This window comes from Odontesthes bonariensis, chromosome 24, assembly GCF_027942865.1.
Source record: "Odontesthes bonariensis isolate fOdoBon6 chromosome 24, fOdoBon6.hap1, whole genome shotgun sequence".
NCBI classification, from domain to species: domain Eukaryota; kingdom Metazoa; phylum Chordata; class Actinopteri; order Atheriniformes; family Atherinopsidae; genus Odontesthes; species Odontesthes bonariensis.
The window spans coordinates 10,852,883-10,873,178 of record NC_134529.1 but is presented as its reverse complement, the minus strand read 5'-3'; the positions used below and the strand labels follow the sequence as shown (position 1 = coordinate 10,873,178).

Sequence of the window (20,296 nt, the reverse complement as noted above, 5' to 3'; positions counted from 1 at the left end):
AAACATTTAGCTTCAATCAGTTTTGATCTGCTCACAATTCGAATTTAACAAAAAAATAACACACTGCAGAGGAGAAATAAGGTGCACACGGACACAAACGTCAGACAAAATTCAAGTTTAAATAATTCATACAAAACCCCGTCCTGCTGTGTCAGGAGAGTGATGTCTAACTTTAGAGCATCACTGAATTAACAATTATTTGTTCAAAATATTTACAAACCGTAGCCCTTGTACAAGTATGTCCATGTACATGAAGTCACAATGTGTGCTCAAACAACAGTTGAATAAAACACATTTCATGCTGACAAACACGTTGCTGTACAAAATTACAGCAGTAAAATTGAAGTACAGCGAGACTAAAAAATAGCTTTCATATAAAACACTGTAGAAACGCACTCTAAATAAAAAGCTACCAAAATGGCCACATCCTGTTTGTGAGTGTTTTTCAGCTGCGTGGCTATTCTGTACATCATGAGTCTCTAAAAAAAAAAGAAAAGAATGAAACAAAAACTACAAAAACAGTACGAAGCACTTCAATTCAAACACATTACTCTTTCACATTAAATTAGGTTTACTTCCCAGTTTGAAAGTAATGTATATAGGCACAGCAATTCAATCCGTGAGCCATGTTTGGTGAATACCTTTACTTTGTTTTTCACAAATCTACTTGAAGTCTTGGACAAAGTGGCAACCGGCCAGTTCTTTCTGCTTGTGCTGGACCACGAGCGGCATCGAAATGCCACTTGAAAGGGATCTGCAGCTCCTTTCACTGCACCTCCACACTGTTATTAGGTCACCATGACAACAAAACATCAAATAACTAACTGTTTTCAGAAGAGTCTCCTGGACTTCAGCCAGGAAGCTTCATACAAAGCTGTTACATAGGAATAATCCAAATCTGAAGGGTGTCCTTCCAAAACACTCAGCATTTCAGATTTTCTTTCTTTTTTCTTTTTCTACATAAAAGAAGCACAACTTCCATCTGAATTTCAGCACAATCCAAATAATTCTCTATTTACAAACAAGACAAGCAGACAAGAACATCTTGTTGCATACCTTCCTTAAAGAATTATATGTTTAATAGTTACATTTACGCTTTCAGGGACACGCATAAAGAATATTGTTTAGTCCTAATATTTGTATTTTATCCCATAAGACATTTCATATTCAAAAGTCCATGAACTTAACTTACTTTGGACTGGGATCATTCAGTATATCTATCATTGTTGACGATTCGTAAATTTACATCAGAGTTGCACAAGTGTAAACAATGAACTAAATTATGGCTGAGTTCCATTTAGCTGCATCAGTTTCACTGTCCTGATGCTGAGCGTGACGTCCCAGTAGCATAGCTTACGGTGATGGTGAGATGTGCTTTTCTGGGTTTTTTTTCCAATTAATCATTGAGCTCTACACTTTTCAATTCAATTCGTTTGAAAGAAAGGGATAAACAAACATTTTGACAGTGTTACTTTGAATTCTTCAATCAATATTAAAGCAGATTATTATAATTCTGAAAGAAAATGAAACAAAAGGTGAACCTTTTTTAAATTCTTACACACTTTTAAGCATACTACTTAACGTAAAACCACTTGAATAATGTGTAATGGTTAGTTTCACTTACATGCCAAGATTCCCACTGTGCAGACTGGCTGTCAGATGTGTAACAGCTGCAGTAAGAAAGTTATTTGGTTGCACCAAATGAAAACTAGATAAATCTTGAAATAATATTTGATCATGTTTGCTTTTTCAAAATCATTTTTTTCCCCACACATTTAGGTCCAGCTCTCTCTGAACATGTACTCCCTGCTGTGTATTTCACTCTCTTTGTTGTCACTGGAGTGGAAACGTCCAAATCCAGCCTCAAATCTTCACAATGTTAATCTACAGGATCTGAATGAGCAGCGATGTTGTGCTTTCCTCTGTAGAATGCCGACGTCGCTTTAATGATGATGGATAAAACTCTGCCTTAAGCAGCTCTGCATATTAGATACCTCGTTTTAGAGTGAAACACTTAGAGCTTCGATGTGGGAGGAAACAGGAAAAACAGAAGAATATCAAGTTAGCACCAACTGTGCGGCAGAAGGCAAGCAGACTTGTGGAGGCTCGTTCCGTCTCACTTGTGACTGGAAGTAGGTGTCTTCACGATGTAATTTCGCTTCATAGTAAACTCCTCCGGTCCTGACGAGGAGATTTGAGGATTCATCGAAGCTTCACGAAGTCCTTTTTTATTTCTTCAGACACTGGTACATCAGTGCTCGTGGATTCAGCATGTAGCGCTCAGAGTTGAGTAACTTGGTGAGATACTGAGGCACCTGGGGCCGAGGAGCCATGTAGGAAACGCCGGGGCTGACTGCCATCACCTCTGCAATCTTCTGCTTCATCTCCCGGATCTCCCTGTCCTGCTTCTTCACTTTTTCTGTCAGACAGGCAAAGGTATATATATATGAGGACTGGGGGACAGGGATCCCGGTTGGAGCTAAAATCAAATAGATTTTTGTTCATATCCTGTTTTTCCTACCACAACAACACCAATTAGTATTAAATTAAGCAGAATAAACACTGAAGACTATAAACAAGCAAGAGAGACAAAAGTCAGAATAATTTAAGTAAAAAAAAGCCAACGTAATGTTCTTTCTTTGATTATCTTAGGGGTTCAGACATGTTTTTCTGCTGCACTTCACAGGCACAACACAAAGTTACTAATTATAGCAGAGCGGCATTGTGTGTGATTTCACCACGGCTGCACAGAGACTTAAAGGGTTATGACACACTCTGCAACATAGGTGCCAGGTACAGAAAAACACTAAATTCACAGGTGTTTTGAAAATAAAACACACGCACAAATACACACAGACACAACACATTTTCCATTTTCATACTTCGCTTCAAAAATGTTCTGACCAAAAGACGATGCATTACAAGCTGCAGTGATGTTATGAAATGTACAGTGCTTCCAGTCTCCTTAATGTAAAATGTTGTGAAGACTGTACAGATGGATTTAAGTAGACTGGGATGTGCTTGTGGGATTTTATCTATCGAGAGAAGTCGACGATGTAAGCTGAGAGCAGCCTTACCTACAGTCACTTATTTATTTTGATGCTGTTACTTCGAGGACACAAGTTAATTAGTCTGTCCTCAAGATAACAAATCCCGTTTTCATGTGATAAAAAGTTCACTTATCTTATTTTCTTGAGATCGTGACTAATAGTCAGTAACCTGTTATCATGAGAGAACAAACTTTGTTTTCTCGAGATCACAAGATGAAATGCTCGAAAATGAGTGTTTCCTGTGGTAACACCTAATTCTATCCTTCATTAACGCTATCATGACAATTGGAGAGGGCTTATAACATTGAGTCAAGACATGTCTGTGTAATCTATTTGCTGCAATGAGTTTGGTAAATGTTCTCAAGGACAGACAGAAGCGTTTGTGCATATAGAGAAGAGTTCAACCAACTCCACTTCAGCCTAGCTGCCCTTTAGATGGTCGGTGCTTTGATCCCCCGCCAGTTCACTTGTTGAAGCACCCTGAGACAAGTTACTTATACCCACCTTACTGCTGATGTAAAGCACTTTGAGTAGTCTGCTAGATGAGTAAAGCGCTACTTACATGCAGTCCATTCCAAAAAAAAAAAAGAAACCAATGTGCTACAACAAAGAAAGTAAATTTTGTTTTTAAAATGCCATTTTAGCATCGGAGTGTTTGAAAGAGATTTGTCTTATAAATAAAGGATCCAAAATTTACTTTGGTGATTGCAGAGCACAACAACCTGTCAGAATCTGTGTTCATCCAGCAAACAGCCCCAGCCTCTGTCTTAGTATACAAATAGCAAACAATGTTCTTTTCTTGTAAGGTTGCTAGATTTGTAGCTATTTTCTTTAGAAAAAAAGATGGTAAACTGTTCCAAAACTCTAAACATCTAGCACTAAACTTGACGCCATGTCCTCCAAGTACAGTTAAACTGGCTCATGGCGTCAGTTGCTTCTGTCGGGGGTGAATCGCTGAGCTTTTGTACAAGATTCTCAGCACAATCATGTCAGAAAGATTGTGCCAAAAGTGCTATACCTTCAGTTTGTATTTGTAATATAAATTGCTGAAGTGAGTAAATTATGTTCTTTATCTGGGATCTTCAAAGCATTTGCTAGGGAAGTATTGGCAGAAAATGTTGTGAACAAGTACGACTTATGTAATGCTTGGTTAAGTCTGGAAAAATTTGCAGAATCACTGGTCCACACCCTTCTGAGCAGACGGTGCTACAATCTTCATCTTGAAGAAGTAAAGTTTGAAGGAGTGGAGCCAAAGTTATCCCACATTGGACTACTGGATTCTAAAGCTCCACCAAATCATCAACTCTTCCTTCCATGGTCTCCCTCTCCTCAAAATAAATGTCTAATCTGAAGCCAGCTTTTAGAGAACTCATACAGTAATCCTCAGCACTTAAGATGAAATGAATAAAAAGTCTTAACAGGATTTAAAATCAAATTTCACAGTTAAACATTAACTTAATCTCTGAAACAGAATGTTAACCTTGAGCGATTTCCAGCTGTCTGCGGGCATCTCCCAGCGCAGAGAACAGATCCAGCTTGATGCGAGTCTCGGCGCTCAGGTTGTACTCCAGATGTTGAGCCTTCTCCTGCATGGCTGACAGTGTAGACAGCAATATGTCTGTGTCTTCCTCCACACAGCGGTACTTTCCCAAAGCCTGAGTCCATAAAACACATCAGCAGTAAGAACAAATGCAGAACATCAAAGTTTCCTGCTCTGACCCCCTTAGGGAGTCAATGCTTTGGTTTCCCAAGGTTTTTTTTTCTTTCCTTTCAGTGGATTTGCTCAGGGGAACCAATGCACTACAGAGAGAATAGAGTTTTCAAACACTGATGACAAACTGGCCAGCCGTTCAAAAAACCCGAGCATTATTTTTGGGGGGGTTTCTGAAAGTTGAATTTAATGAAAGGTGGCCTGAATCCCAGCTCTTTCTAAAGTAAGGCAATGTTTTGATGAAAGACCTGGCATGTTTGTGCATGCATCACGGAGAGACTGTCACTAAAATGAGATCAAATACCACACAGTACAACAATGTACACACCAGATGTCAGACAAATAATGACCATAGAGTAAAACTGCATACTGATGTAATGACAAAATGCAATACGTTCACCGCAGGCCAAAATAAAAGCAAACACACTAAATGTCACCCAATAAAAAAACATTCAGTTTTCTGACAAATTTGACAGAAAAAACAACTCAAACAGCAAAAACTAGATCATGACCAAACTCAGGATGACGAAGCACTGGATCACTTGAGACTCACAGACAGTTAAAACTCACAAGTTCATTCCCAAATAAAGTAGAAAGATACCTCAACATCTCTCTCTAGATCTACCACACGACTCTCTTTCACTTGATACTCCAGCTGTAGTTGTTTGTACTCTGTCTCTAGATCTTTAACTCTTTTCCTTAACATTTGGGTTTCACAGTGTTCCTGCCTGGTGTAGGAGATGGAGAAAATGTCAGTTTTGAACAGTAAGAGTGGGCTTTCATTAGTAACGAAGACATTTCATTTGCATTTTATACATTACCTTTTTCTCAACCTAGCATATATAAAATCAAGTAATTACAAAAGAAACAAGTAGACAAAAAAATAAAGTGTGGAAAGAGGGATAAAGAGTGAAAAACAAAATGGATGACAGTATGACATCTCACAGTATGACTGCTGCTACAAAGTGTTTTTGATTATCCACCAGAATGAATGCAGCATGAAATGATCAATGATCACCGATCAATGCCGCATTGTTAGAGGAACAAATCATCCCATAACCAAGCAGATTAGACAGAAGTAAAACAGAACAAATAAGAAAATCTTGCTCAGATTCATCAATGGAAACTCGTTTCTATTTTTCCTATTTTGTTGCTCGTATTCCAAAAAAATCAAGAAAAAATAGAACTTCAAAAACCCTGCACGGCTCCTGATTAAGAAGGTATCATAAGTCCACAGTCTACATAAATAAAACGTGATAGTTTAATTTTGTCAATCAGGTCCATGTTGCATAGCGCAGTCTGTGTTAAGTCTCAGTTTGTGGGGAATTTCATCGAGGGGTATCAAGAGACTATCAAAACACAGAATTTAAACAAATGTGTAAGCTTTGGGTCTGTCAATAGCTCTGTTACGTTTGTTTTGTTAGGTTTCCAATGTTTATTTAGAGCTAAGCTATTCCAGTTTTATAGTAAGACCAAAGACATCAGAGTGGTGTTGATCTGCTCCTGTAACCTACAGCATGAAAGTAAATGAGTATAATTCATAACATCATATCATATGTTTGACCATGTGCTCTCAGCTGGAAGCAAATGGGGATGCACGTTTATTTTTAAAGCTCTGAATTGCTTCAGGAAAGCTGAAGATCTGGCAGGAGTCATTTACCTGTTTGTTAGACTGCGTGCTGCGCTCGCTGCTTCCTCCAGTTTCTGAGCCTGAAGCTCAGCCAACTGTTTCTCAGCAGAGAGCCTTGCCTCTGCCTCTGCTCTGGTCTTTTTCTCCAGCATCGTGCTGGTCTGCTTGTCCCTCTGCTTGGTTTTAGTCAAGCACAGAATCCTTGCAGGCAAGACAATATAACTGACTTTTAATGATGTCAAAAAAGACCACAAACACAGCAAAGCAAAAAAAGACTTGTTTGAGATTGGCATCATCACACTTCAAACACTGACAAAAACAACCTTTTTGCTCATAATCCTTGTGAAAGCTAAGTCACCGGGGAGCGTTGTCCTTTAAAAAGTGGAGCATGTCTTATCAAAGCTGCATAACATGCTCATCTCACGCACAATTTGAAGCCTCTGGCTGGTGGATGTGCTTTGATGTGGTAAACGTGTTGGGAGTACCTCTGTGACTGCATGAATTTGTCAAGTACATTTTTCATTTTTGAATGTGCTTAGACTGGTACTGAAGTGGGTTTGCCTATAGTTAAAGCAAAGTTAAAGCAAATGTGGGAGGAACACTGACTAGCAAAGTCAACATAACTTAGCTCAACAGTAAATGTTGGCCATAACCCCAGATTTAAAAATACCTTAACACGGCTAAATCTTTGATGAAAATGTGTCTTTATGCTTTCAAATGATGTACCTATTACTTTAGCAACAGACTGGATGGCTTCTTATTCAGTCAACTTGCTGATTTACATTTTAATTACTGATTAGTCTTTTTTTTAAGAAACGGCAACATATTTTTCCCACATCTATAAAAATCTGTAAAACCCTATGCAAGTATTCTAGATGAAAAAGAAGCATCTTTCTTCAATTCTGTTTGCATGACTAATACATTTAGGAAGCGTTTTTGTCTGCATTTATCCCCGTTTGGTGTTTATAGATGATGCGGTGTGTACGGAGCCAGAGACACAGCTCTCCCTCTGGATTTGGCGGATCACTCACTTGCTCTGCAGCAGCATGTTGGACTGTCGGAGCAGTGAAACCTCTGGTCTCAGGCTCCTCTCACTGTTAGTCAGGTTGCAGATGTGACTTCGCAGCTCCTGTTCGCTCTGCCTACTCGTCTGCAGGTCGCCTTTCAGCCGCCGCAGCTCTGCCTCCAGCCTGAGAGATGAAAGAAAAATGAGACTTTTCTGCACAGATTTAAACATCTAATACTTGACTGAGCTCAGCTGAATTGAAATTAACGGTGGCTTACTTGCTTATCTGTTCGGTGTGGTAATTCTGAGCTGCCGTGGCGCTCTTGTCTGCTGCGTCCCTGTTGGGGCTGATAGTTTTTGAGCTGTTCCTCTGTTTCTTCTCTGTCCTTCCTGCAGGTGGTGATGGGGTGTTTGTGCTGCCTCTGCGAGCCTTTGGCGAGGAGCTCTTGGTCGGCCTTGGGTTTTTGCTTCCCTGCTCCTCCTGAGGTAGATTTTCTGGGACTGCAGATGATTCTGGTCCTCCTGCTCCGCTGTGAGGCTGATCTTTGGACTCGGCCACACCGGGTTTGAATGACGTTGGTCGCCGGTTTAATTCAACTGGCCTCCACTCCTGTGATGCTTTCTCTGTCGCTCTGTCATCGCTGCGGATCTGGAGGCAATCCACAGTGTGTGCATCGTCGTGGGTCACCACAGCACCATTCTGACAATGATACTGACCCGACTCCGGCCTGATCTTCCATTTAGAGCCTGCAAAACACAAGAAAAAATAAACTTTATATCATTACTCTATAGGGGGGGGAAACAAAGTCTGCTATAGAGGAGAATTTTTTAGGTTTTATTATAACTGAACTTTAACTCAACTTTCTGCAACATCAAAACTATCTGTTAAGTTATTGATAGCAGCCTTGTTTCTTACAACTGACCTTCTCTGCTGTTAAACATGTTCTCTACTGACTTTACACATGAAATTAAGTCATCACAAGCATTTATTTTGTAACTTATTTTTATATACCTTTTTAAAAAATGTTTGTAAGACTTTTCTGTATTTGGCTGATCCCTCTACTGAAAATGAGGGACAATTAACAGTTATGGTACTTCAATCAATCAGATTTAAGTAGCTGAGACATTTGGTACATCAAACTATTTCTAGCGGCAGTAACAATACAGAAAACCTATCAGAGTTGAAAACACTCCAGTTCTGATACAACCGATGCTACAGTAGCATGATGATAAGTAGCGCCTGATAAGGACAAATCACTGTTGTGGTGGTCACTCCTAAAATCTGCCTGTAGCTTCGGCACAAACAGACAGTTAGGAGCTTGGCAGGATGAATTCTCTCATGATCTTTCCATCTGCCTTCTGGAAATGGAAAATGTGGCTTCCTCAATAAAATAAATTAAAGTCTAAAACAAAACAAAATAACTTTTTATGAATGTCACATGTGAATCACCTTTCTCTGAAGGCAGTCTTACACAACATGAGACTTTTTCCTTTTTTTTTTTTTGCTGAATGTGCAGAAACTCAGTACAGATTTCAGTCCCCAGAGTGGCATCCTGGTCGAGCGCATGGGGATGCAAAACATGACCAAAAAGTACATCGGGAAAATTGCTGAGTTTTATTTACAAGAGCATCCAGATTGGCAGAGGAGTTTCACCAATGACCATTCTTGGGTTGATACCAAATATATCTAGACGAGTGAGCGGAAAGTGGCCTGCAGGTCAGTAGGAAAAGATTATGAAGCATTAACTGTTATCAGCATGCAGACTCGATCATTGAGAGTATTTGCTGCTGTATTTACACTTGGGCACGCTCGCTGACCATTGAGATCACTTACTTGGCAGCTGGCCGGGTAATCGCTGCCAGAAGCCAAGACCAAATGTTGCAGACATTTGTGTTCTCACACGTAACCCGCCACCCTCCCCAGAACAAATCTGGTAAATTTCAGTACATGTGTGAAAATGACTTATGTAAGCATTATAGTAAATAAAGAAGCACAAAAATGCCCAAAACAGATTATGCTGAATGATATTCTGTCATCTCAGAATGGTTTTTTGCAGCAACATCAGTTTTGTTATCTTCACTTTCATCTCAATTGACCACATGTTAGGTGTAAATTGTCCTCCTTTCACCAAAACTCTGTCTGTCTTATAAAAAAGCATCAAAACAAATGGATTTTTATAGATTTCTACATCAAGAAATGTAGGGGTATTTAGATTTAAATAAGTTGGTAGGAACAAAGTATAAGTTCGACCGATAGGTATAGGCAGAAACAAATTTGATCTATCAGTGTATACTATATAACTTTAGCAGCTCTTATGTTGTCTCTAAAAGAAAAAAGGAAAAAAAAAACAGCATAAAAGCACCACAAACAGAGACAAAGCTGTAGTCTCAACAAAACAAAGGTGAGAATAAAAAAAAAGAAGGGTGAAAAAGCTGCAGGTTGTAAGGATGGCAGCTGGAAGTGTAGCTGAGTGGATGGTGCAGGTGCACAGACTTACTGCTGCTGCCATCTGTGCCGGTCTTGGAGTAAACCTGCAGGCCTGGTGGGAGCGAGTGCTGAAGGAGGTGCATGTGGAAGTCATTGTCATTCTGCACGGCTTTCTGTATGCGCAGCTTAAAAATGTTGGTGAAGTAGCAGGTGGCATCAAACCCCAGATAGACTACAGGATATCCAATACTGAAAGTGAACACAGAAGGAAAACAAAGGAGTTAGAAGAACACTGTAAATTCCAGGGTCTTAAGATAAAAACACAGCCTGTTAAATCACTGAAAACACCAGAATCTGTAATTTCTTTAAAGATTAATTCAATCCATCGCTCTTAATTGATTAGATTTGAGTGATAAACAAGCACCAATTTGTCATTGTAACACGTTATAAGGATGCAATGAATTTCTACTAAAAGGCATATTTGAGTCAAATCAACATACCAGTGTGCAGCAAAAAGATGTGACAGGTTGGGATTAGAGGTATTAAGATCTTTGAGTCGAAGCGAAGCCTCCGTGTACACAAGCAGAATCCACAGGGACACCGTCGATATACAAATGCCCTTCTCTGAAAAGAAAAATCAAACAATCGGAATGGAGAAACACTGTTTACAATCGCATTTCCAAGGAAGTTGTCAAGAAGTGTAAAATGTAACTACTATGAAGGCTTAGACTTAAAAGATTTAGAGAATTCAGTGTGTGTAAGAAATAGAGCTGAAAAACTTTATTTTTTTAAATGATCGTAATCTTCTGGTCCTGAGGCAGCACTGTATTAAAACCAGGATTATGCAGTGAAAATCCCTGTATTGGTTGAGGAATAATTAGATACAATAATGGACACTTCTGTCAGTGAGCACAAGCTGTTTTATCAACAATAAATTGCAAACCAAATGAGTTCTTTTTCAGGACGAGAGAATGCCAAACCACATTGAACACACAGTGCAACCCTTGGCAAAAAACATGGGATCACTAATATTGGAGGATGTTTATTCAGTAGCTACATTTTGTTAAATGCATTTTTCATATTATAAAAAAAGGGCAGTTTCTTTTGTCAGATAAAGAGGGGAAAAAATATGGAATCTCCTTGTCTTCTGCTTTTCTAAAACAAATACTTGATACAGTCTAAATATGCAAATGAGCCAGTAGTTAAAAAAAAGAGAAAGAGATCTGTCGGTGGAAACAATGGAGAAAAATTTCTAAATATTTCTTTAAGAAGGTAATTCAGCTTGGAGTGTGGCAAAAGATGCCGGTTGCCCCCAGTCAGTTGTGTCTAAAATGTGGAATTACACAGGTCGAAGAAAGAAAGATGTCAAAGCAGCCGGAGAGATGACACAAAGCAAAAATAGAAAGTAGAAAATAGAAGCCAAGAAAATAGAAGATGCACAACAAAAGAAATGACAAACAAAAGCAAATTGGCAGAAACAAGAGTCTGTGCTCGTGACAGTAAGAAAACAGTTCAAAGAAATGGGATTATATCCAGGAAAGTCAATTGTATGCCTCACTAACACTTTGAAAGAAGAAAACAAGGTTACAATGAGGTGAGAAGAAGGAAACATTCTGAATCTCAACGTGAGTTGAGATTTAGGGCGGAAATTGGAAACAATGGTCAGTGACAAGGCTCCATCCTGCAAAGTTGATCTATCTTGTCACAAAAAAACGGCTGAATGAACATCCTGCAAGAATGGTGATTCCACCATTTCTGGCAGCGGCTGTAAAAGAGCAGCGCTAAACTGGCCTCCCTGCAATTCAATCAGGTCCCCCCGGGGAAAAATATTTGGTTCAAAACGGAAGGAAAACAACAAAGGAGGCCCATAACTCTGCATCAAGCAAAGATTTGACCGTGTTCACTTTCAGAACTACAAAACTCAGTCCCCAAACGCTTACAGCAATTTCTTCATTTAAACATTTGTTATCTTGTTTTTATAAGGTTCTAAAATGAGTTTAATATTATTGCATTCTGTTATCCCTCACATTTTAGACAGCATCTCAGTCCTTTCAGGAATAGGTTTCACTGAGTCAAATTTTGTGCAACTCAAGACGAGCAGCACATGCATTACAAGTGGAGATCATATGAGCAAAACAGAGTTTGGTATATTTTGCTGAATGTACTCACCTGTGTGCCAGATATAATTGAATAACACATAGGTGCTTGCCACAAAAAATAGCCAGTGCAAAGGGACAAAAATTAAACAAAAGATATCCAGTGTGAAGGCGGCGCAAACAAAAACAACACAAATGACCTGAAAAAAAGCACAAGAAATAGAAAGAGATTTGAGTTAAATGCACAAAATGCAGTCATTACCACTGCACTGAATATTAAATCACACAGCGGGAGACCTCACCAGCCCATGGCAGTGAAAAGTGGTGTACACGCTCCCAAAGAAGAGCCAGCAAGGCCACAAATACTCCAGCCTGAATTCAAGAATGAAATCTGCCAGCAGCACCAGCGTCCACATCACCATAAACTTCAGGAAGGTGTAAGCACTGCGAAGAGATAACGAGCAGCTTAAAATAAACTCAGTTTTAATTGTTATGACAGAATGCAGTTGGATTATTCTCTGTGGGATTAGTGGGAAACAAATCACTCTGATTTTAGAACATAAATAGATTTCAGATACTGTCATGCCACAGTCAAAGCATTACATTAAAAACAAAACAGAGTAGAAATCAAACACACAAAGCTGAACCTATAATTGAACAGCTGCATCTTTAAAACGCAGCACATGCTTTAAAATAGAGGCAACAAAGAACAATGACTGTCCCCTCATTCATTTTATTAGGCAGTCACAAGCCAAAGAGAAGCTGTGGTTTCCTCCTTTGTTCTGCTCATCCATAGGCTGCCATCACATCACCCCTTCTTTGTTTGGTAACCATGGCAATATTTCATCTGGAGGAAAGAGGGAGCACCACAGCATCCCTCTGCTAGCTCCCAATCTGTCTATTAATCTCACTAACACCTAATGCATTTTAATTTAACCCATGTTATGTTTAGAACTGAGAAATGTTCAGTTGTTCCACAATATTACATCCAAAAATATAATTATCTGGAGAAACGAGACAGATGGAAAAGGAAAAGCTTATCTAATCACTCCTACAAGTTAGGCTTTAAATGTCTCTGAAAGGGTGTATTTTAATAACAGTAAGTGGTATTTTTTTCCGGCATAGGCTAGCCTACAAGTTTACAGATAATGGAGAAAGACCAGCAAAAAATCCTAGTTTGTTCATGAAAGTTCAAATACACCTTATTGGAAGAATATATTTGGTTTATTGGTACATAACGGACCAATAGTGTGATCAAGTCATGGAATATAATTTATTTATTTTTTTTGATAGTAAAAAAAAAGAGGAGAAAAGGAATCAACAGAATATCCTATATTCTTTTAAAGAAATCAGATTTGTAATATTTCTAGTGGAGTATAAAGATCACGATTATTTCCTGATAATCAGACAACAATGAGCTCACAAAAAGAGAACAGAAACAACAGCAATCTTACATTTTGCCATTTTTGCAAATTCAAGAAGATCCCTTCAAAACAAGGCAGCGAGTAAGATTCCACAATAAATAACATAGATACACAAGGTGAACAATGAAAACATGGGATTTCTTTGTTTCTTTCTCCTGTGACAGACTTTTCTTGTTTGGAATCCGTCTGGTCGCTTTTCACATCCTGCTTTTAAATGGAAAAACAAGCTGATTTATTTCAGCCCAACGGTACAAAACATATGTATGTTTTTTTTTTTTATATATATATATTATCCTGAGCAGGCACAGGACTGTGCACTTAATAAGGCAAAAGGAAACGGGAGATAAAGAAAAGACAGACTGAGGAGGCTGAAGGGAAAGCAGGCCGACGTCAACTTGCTCAGCTGCTGCTTTTTTTTTTCTCTCTGTAAACAATGTATGCTGAAGTGAGTCGGCACAACATTTCTCGGCTCCTTCTGTATATTTCAGCCGCACTGAGGCTTTTTTTTTTAAAAAAAAGCTTTGCACCGGTTACATGAAAATGTGAGCCGCGGATGAAGTGATGGGAAGAGGCAGACAGGTGAGCAGGATGACGATGGCTGAAATTCACACAAAGACGGGCACAACAACAAAAGCAGCCGCCAGGCGCTCAGCTACCTCTCAGACAGCTTCTCCGTGATTTTCAGCTTTTTCATTTTCCGAAGCCTGCTCGCGTCCACATAACGTTTCTTCATCTTATGGCTTCTGCTCCCTCGGCGCTGTTTTCAGACACCGCAGCCGCAGCGGCAGCGACGGGGGGAGAAAAGAGGGCAGAAATAAATAAAACAAACCGGATCCCTCCCTCCCGTATGGAAGAGGATGCTGACTCTAACCTGTGATGGTGTCTGAGACTCCAGGCGAAGAGCGGCTCTGCGCATGCGCAGTGGTGCTTGTACCTCCAAGTGTTCATCGCAGGAGGGGAGCAGATGAACACAGTGTAGCTGCACAGAACTAAAGTGTAAGTGTTCATGAACACCAACCTCACAGACACACAGAAACCTCACAGAATAAAAGAACGCAATCATGCCGATTACTGAGGTGCATTTTATGGAAGCCCGTTTCCGCCACTTAATAAAAATAAATTTAGAAATACTATCTCATAATTTCGACTTAGTATCTCATAAATTTGACTTAGTATCTCATAATTATGAGATAGTATGTCTAAATTTATTTTTATTAAGTGGCGGAAACGGGCTTCCATAGCATTTACTGTTCACTACCAATCAATATTTTTAGACCAACAATGGAACATATTATCATGAGCAATGTAAAGTGGCTTTCTACAGTAGGCACGAAGCTACAAAGACTTATCACCTCAGTTCCAAACCAATTGTCATTTTTTTTCAGTTTCGTTTTAAAGATTCCCTCACCACAAATAAACAGTTTTTGTCATCTCTGTCCCTGTAAATGAGGACGTGAACCCTTCCATCACTGACCGTTATCTCTCATGCTTTAAAATGCAAAGCAGCGTTTTACAGTTATCACTGAAGCAGCTGGAAATCCCTTTTTCGTTGTGTGATGTTATGTAGATACGCCTTCAGTCAATGACGGCATGGATTCATCTCTCCTCCCTGCAGTTCTGTAAATAGTGAGAAAAGCAGATCGCAAGTCACTTTGCACCATTCGAAATATTTTACAACAAATAAAACCTATTAGGAGTAATTATAAGGAAAAAACAGCAACTCCACATATTTCACAGACTTATGATAATCAGTTATTTGTATACATATACATAATGATTGCATATATTTTGGGGAAGATTAAATAGAACAACTTTTAAAGTAGAGTACATTTCCTCAGATACTGCACATTTGTAAATGTTCTGCTCCTTTATAGTATTTCTCATTGCAGTCCAGACCTAATTATTTTACCTTTACATGCTTGCTGACATATAGCAGATTTAGATTGACAATGCAAAATATACTCAAAGAATAATGCTCGAATTTAACTATAAGGATCATGGAAATTCACCAAGTCATCCTACAGAATGTCACATAATTAGAATTAGCAAAGAGATTTCTCTTTGACAAAGAAAGCAGCTGCATCTTGTGTAGCCTCTGCATGTATTTGTGTTTGTTAAAAAGTTCCCCACAAACTGTCAAGGACAAACAAGTTAAAGGGGAAATGTGATTAATATCCTCATTCTTAATTGAACTCTTCAATGCTATTTATATTTGATGGTATCAGGGTTTGATTTAGAACTGCGCTCTGTTTGATTTTCCTCATATTCACCTTGTTAACCTTCCAAAGAGAGATAACATACAGTTTACCACCATGTTTAACAGGTGCCGTGTTCACTTCAGTTGTTTTTTCTCGGAAAATGGGATGCCTTGAATTTGTGTATTCAGTACATATTCAGACCATGTGAGTATGGTCCTAAATATAAAAGTCTGTCCACCCTCAGTGGGTTCTGAGGGTGGACAGACTTGGATTTCAACCACGACCATGTACACTCTGTCTTTCCTGTGTGTCCTGAGCCTCGTTGCTGCCCTTCAGGTGCCTGTCACCTCGGCAGATTCTGAGCCCACGGAAGTGAGTAAAATAAATAATCAACAGGGGTGTGATATTGTGTTTACATTTTCAAGCACATTGGTCTGTGATTTATTTAGCGAAAAATTAACCTTTATCTTTTTTCTTTCTTATCTGAAATCATACCAGAAGGATGGACGTGAGTGAAACTGCTGTTCATACATCAGTCCTTATTAAGATTCTGTATATTCATTCATACTCAGCTGTTTGTTTTGTTATGCAATTGTTTTTCTTTAGCCACCATCCTGACCACCGCCACTGAACAGAACGAGATTGTGAACAAGCATAATCAACTGAGGAGAGGTGTGCAGCCCACTGCTAGCAACATGTTGAAAATGGTAAAACACTATCCACATATACAGCATTTCCATGATTTCCTCATTACAAAAGCAAACTGCTTCTGAAGGTCTTTCTCCAAAAATGAACTGTCAGGTGTTCTCGCATCTAAGGCCTTTCTCAGAGCATAAAAATTGAATGAATTCCCACACAAGCACAGAGCTCCTGCATTTCATACAGGATGTATTCTGTAGTCGACTGTGTGTGCAGACTTTATGGCTGCTGTACCCTCTGCTCCCCACAGAGCTGGAACAGTGAAGCTGGAGCCAACGCTCTGAAATGGGCCAAGACCTGCTCCATGTCGCACAGCCCTTCCAGCTCCAGAGTGATCAGCAGTAAGCTCTTCATAGCACTTTTTATTGTTTTTTAAAAAGTTCCTCATTTTAAAGAACATTTTGTAATCTTTTCATAAACCTCCCAAAAATAATGTCATCTCATATGCACAGAGAAAGCTTGTCTGTATAATTTTTAAGACTAACAGAGACAGAAGTATCTCGTTCTCCTTCTCTTTAAGTGCAGCCAGCGGCTGTGGGGAGAATCTGTTCATGTCCACTGACAAGAGAACCTGGTCTAATGCTATCCAGGCCTGGTACAACGAGGTGAAGAATTTCCGCTACGGAGTTGGATCCATCAACGGAGGAGTGGTCGGACACTGCACACAGGTATTCAGTTTTTTAGAAAATATCGCTGGATAATTCTGACTCATTCACATGAAAACTGGCCACTGTCTGCTTGGAAAACACAATACTGTTACATAACTGGAATGAGTTCAGCACTTTTGTCCCTGCGCAGGTTGTTTGGCACGATTCTAACAAGATTGGCTGTGCTGTGGCCTACTGTCCCAACGCTAAATACAAGTACTTCTACGTCTGCCACTACTGCCGACCGTAAGCATTTTGCACATCTGACATCTCCTCTGTCAAAGAAAACTGCGTGCTGTCTTATTTTAAGTGAACAAACATGACCGTTAATGTGTTCTTGAGTTACACTAGTTGATCAAATCTATCTGTGAGCAAAATTAATATCAGGAAAGAAATATGCGTTCTATTTCCTATACCCTTCTCTTCTCTCTATCACAGTTATTTTGCACATTTCAAATCACAATGGGCGACTCAAAGTGCTTCAGACGATGCTGAAATTAACTGATGCACTTTCTCAATGACCTGCAACTCTGTAAAAGACAAATGACGAAATTAATGCAACAATTTATCTTTCTGCACTCAATAAATAGTGATTGAAAGGTGCTTTGCATTCTCAGAGGAAATTTCTGACATGTTTGGGATGATATCCAGAGTCAGTTTTTGCTGTTATGTTTGATATTTGATGGTTTGGCCTCCACTCCATTTTCTTTAACCCATTTTCATCAACGAAGGCAGCAAATTGTAGTCATGCAAAACACACAGATTGTCGTACAGTATATAAAGAACATCTGAAGCTGAAAGAGAAAATTTACACCAAGTTGCAAAGTGTTACGCGATCAAATTTGAATGAGAGGGCAGAAAACTGGGAACATCACAGTACCATCAAACCAATAAAATACCTTTGCTCTCATCAATAAAATGACAACAATATGTCAAAGAAAGAAAAACAATGACATAAATAAAGAAACAAATGTATTTCATCATGTACGACATATCACAACATTACTCCCATGAACGCAGTCATTTCTGAGGATGATCAACAGAGCTTGATAATAATTGGTTGTTGTAGACAGGAGACTGTAGACAGAATAATGAGTAGAATTTCCTCCTGTCTCCACATTTGTTATTTTTACGGCCTCACTGTGTAGATAAGAAGTATGAAAAACACATTTTTTTGCCACTTAAATTCAATCTACTTCTGGAATACTGTTAAAAAGTATTTGCACAATGCACATATACAGTCACAATAGTGAACTCTTGAGTTTCGTTCTGTTATTTATTTGGGAACTGTACAAAAGTCATCAGTCAGTTATTTGTCATTTTACCTCACAGTGCAGGTTTTATAGAAATCAGAGTAAATAAAGGCGTTCATTGGAGGACATCTTTCATCTTTATTTCTCAGGCTGTAACATGCAGGAGCTTTTTCTTCAGATAACCATTGCCACAAAACTTACATCTATTCTGTCATTGTGTTAATGTTTGGAAAGCCTGATTTTTATTCAGTCCCTTATGCATCCTTCTCTGTTGTTTTCTCTCTCCAAACCCCTGCCCCTCCACTCACCAGGAAAATAACTGCCCTGAGCTGAGGCATCAGTCGGGCCACAGCATCACCAACATGGCCTCTTAGTGTCCCACCTCCTGCAAGTGCAAAAATCAGATAATCTAAATGCCACATGTCCAAATGTGCTCTTACTCATCTGTCAGTTTCAATAAAGACGCTTATCATAAATACTTGTGTTTGTGTTCCTCAGTTTGCTTATCTAACATAAAAAAAGCTACCTTTTTGTGCCAACAAAAAGTAAAAAAGTGTGGTTTAACACTACTGGCTGTTTGACCCGTTCAGTAATTAGCAGGGATTAAAGTGGATATTCATTTTGGCGCTCCGATGCTCTGGAGAAATACAGCTTGGAGGGACAAGTGCCCTTTGACAGTTTGTGAGGTGTAAACTCACAGGGAGAACAGATCAGAGGGTGGATTTGGCAAAGGTTGGGAGGAGAATTTTTTTTATTTAAAACCACACCCGCTGTCACTGGCTGAAAACATTCATCATTGATAATCACAACATCTTTATGGAATCATAAAAATGCAGAACTTATGCAGTTTTATCATGACCTTCTGCAATATTTTGTATTGTGTTTTCATATACATCTTTCTGAAGCAAAATTTTGAGCCACTTCTACATTTTTCTATACTATTTCAGGAGCCATTTCATACATACATACATTTTCTTCCTCTATTTCTTCTCATTTTAAAAAAATAGTTACTGCAAATTTATCAGACAAATCCTCCGACATAAATTTGTATGATACAAATACTCGGCTGCCTTCACTGCTGTAAACATTGGGCAAAAAAAGCTTTCTTTCTTGGAGAGAATTCTCCAGTTCACTAAGAGCTGGCGAATTCAAACAAGGAACCCTGGCTATCTTGTATAACTCAACTGGTTGGGTGGGTCTCCCGTGAGCAGAGGCTGTGGTACATCAATGCGACCAGCCCAGGTACGAGTCTCATCCTAAGCACTTTTGTTGCATGTCTTCCCCCACTCTGTTTGCCCCTTTTCCTGTGTACCCACTGTTGAATAAAGTACACTAGCACCCCCAAAACCTTAACAAGAACAGGAATACGGAAGTTCGCAAAAATCCAGCAAAAAGTCCCCTTTTTCTTTTAAACTGCATGTTTTTACAAAGTCTGCTCATTTGAAATAGATGTGTCTCTCCTCAGGGGTCAACCACACATGTTGTGGCTGCACAGTGGGCTCTTTAAAATCAGGCACTATTTGATTTAGGCTTATTCAGCCTACATTTGAAAAGCACAGATGGATCTGCAGGCTCATCTGTTAGGAATTTACTTTTTCTGGATCTCTTTTTCTTCTGTGTAACCTGGCTTCAGTTTCCACTCTGTACTTCGAGTGGAGGCTGTTTTCATTTTCACATTTTCAAAATAATTCACTCTAACTTGAACATTGGAGTTCCTAATGCCGCATTGGCAAGCACATTTTGCTGAAATTAATCCGCTTATCCGTGTGATAACAGACTTCTTCCATTCAAAATAAACAAAAGCGCTAAATTTCTCTAAACTTGTCTGCTTGCCAGTAAAGTATTTCCCCACATATCAACAACATGTAGAAGTTCAAGCAAATACAGTGGCCTGTTGTTTTTGCTTCGCCCCTGCAATGCTCATGAGTGTTTATTTTAAACAGAACAAGTCTGAAAAGGGAGCTAATTTGAACACAATGGCAGTGTGTGTTATAATGCGGCAATAGGAAATCTAATGCTGAAGTTGACAAGGATCCTTTTATGAGCTAAAAGGAAACAGCTTACAGACAATGTGCAGAGTGGAAACTCAAGACAGCTTGTAAAGATGGGATAAACTGCCAGCAGACGAGCCTGAAGATCCATCTGTGCTTCTCA

At 39.1% G+C, this 20,296-nt stretch overlaps 2 protein-coding genes across 2 annotated transcripts; one reads left to right on the top strand and one right to left on the bottom strand.

Moving 5' to 3' along the window:
- Positions 1-101: 101 nt before the first annotated feature.
- On the bottom strand, positions 102-14,226 carry LOC142374716 (macoilin-1). The gene is made up of 11 exons (XM_075458485.1): positions 14,002-14,226; positions 12,224-12,365; positions 11,995-12,121; positions 10,326-10,449; positions 9,896-10,074; positions 7,676-8,144; positions 7,423-7,581; positions 6,422-6,592; positions 5,363-5,489; positions 4,531-4,705; positions 102-2,419 (listed from the first exon to the last, which is right to left on the bottom strand). Exons 1-11 carry the CDS (start codon positions 14,076-14,078, stop codon positions 2,229-2,231), a joined length of 1,941 nt encoding a protein of 646 aa, XP_075314600.1. The 5' UTR covers positions 14,079-14,226; the 3' UTR covers positions 102-2,228.
- Positions 14,227-15,828: 1,602 nt separating this feature from the next.
- On the top strand, positions 15,829-17,139 carry LOC142375649 (cysteine-rich venom protein TEL1-like). Its single transcript, XM_075459794.1, has 5 exons — positions 15,829-15,919; positions 16,150-16,250; positions 16,493-16,583; positions 16,768-16,910; positions 17,041-17,139. Exons 1-5 carry the CDS (start codon positions 15,829-15,831, stop codon positions 17,137-17,139), a joined length of 525 nt encoding a protein of 174 aa, XP_075315909.1.
- The last annotated feature ends 3,157 nt before the right edge of the window (positions 17,140-20,296 follow it).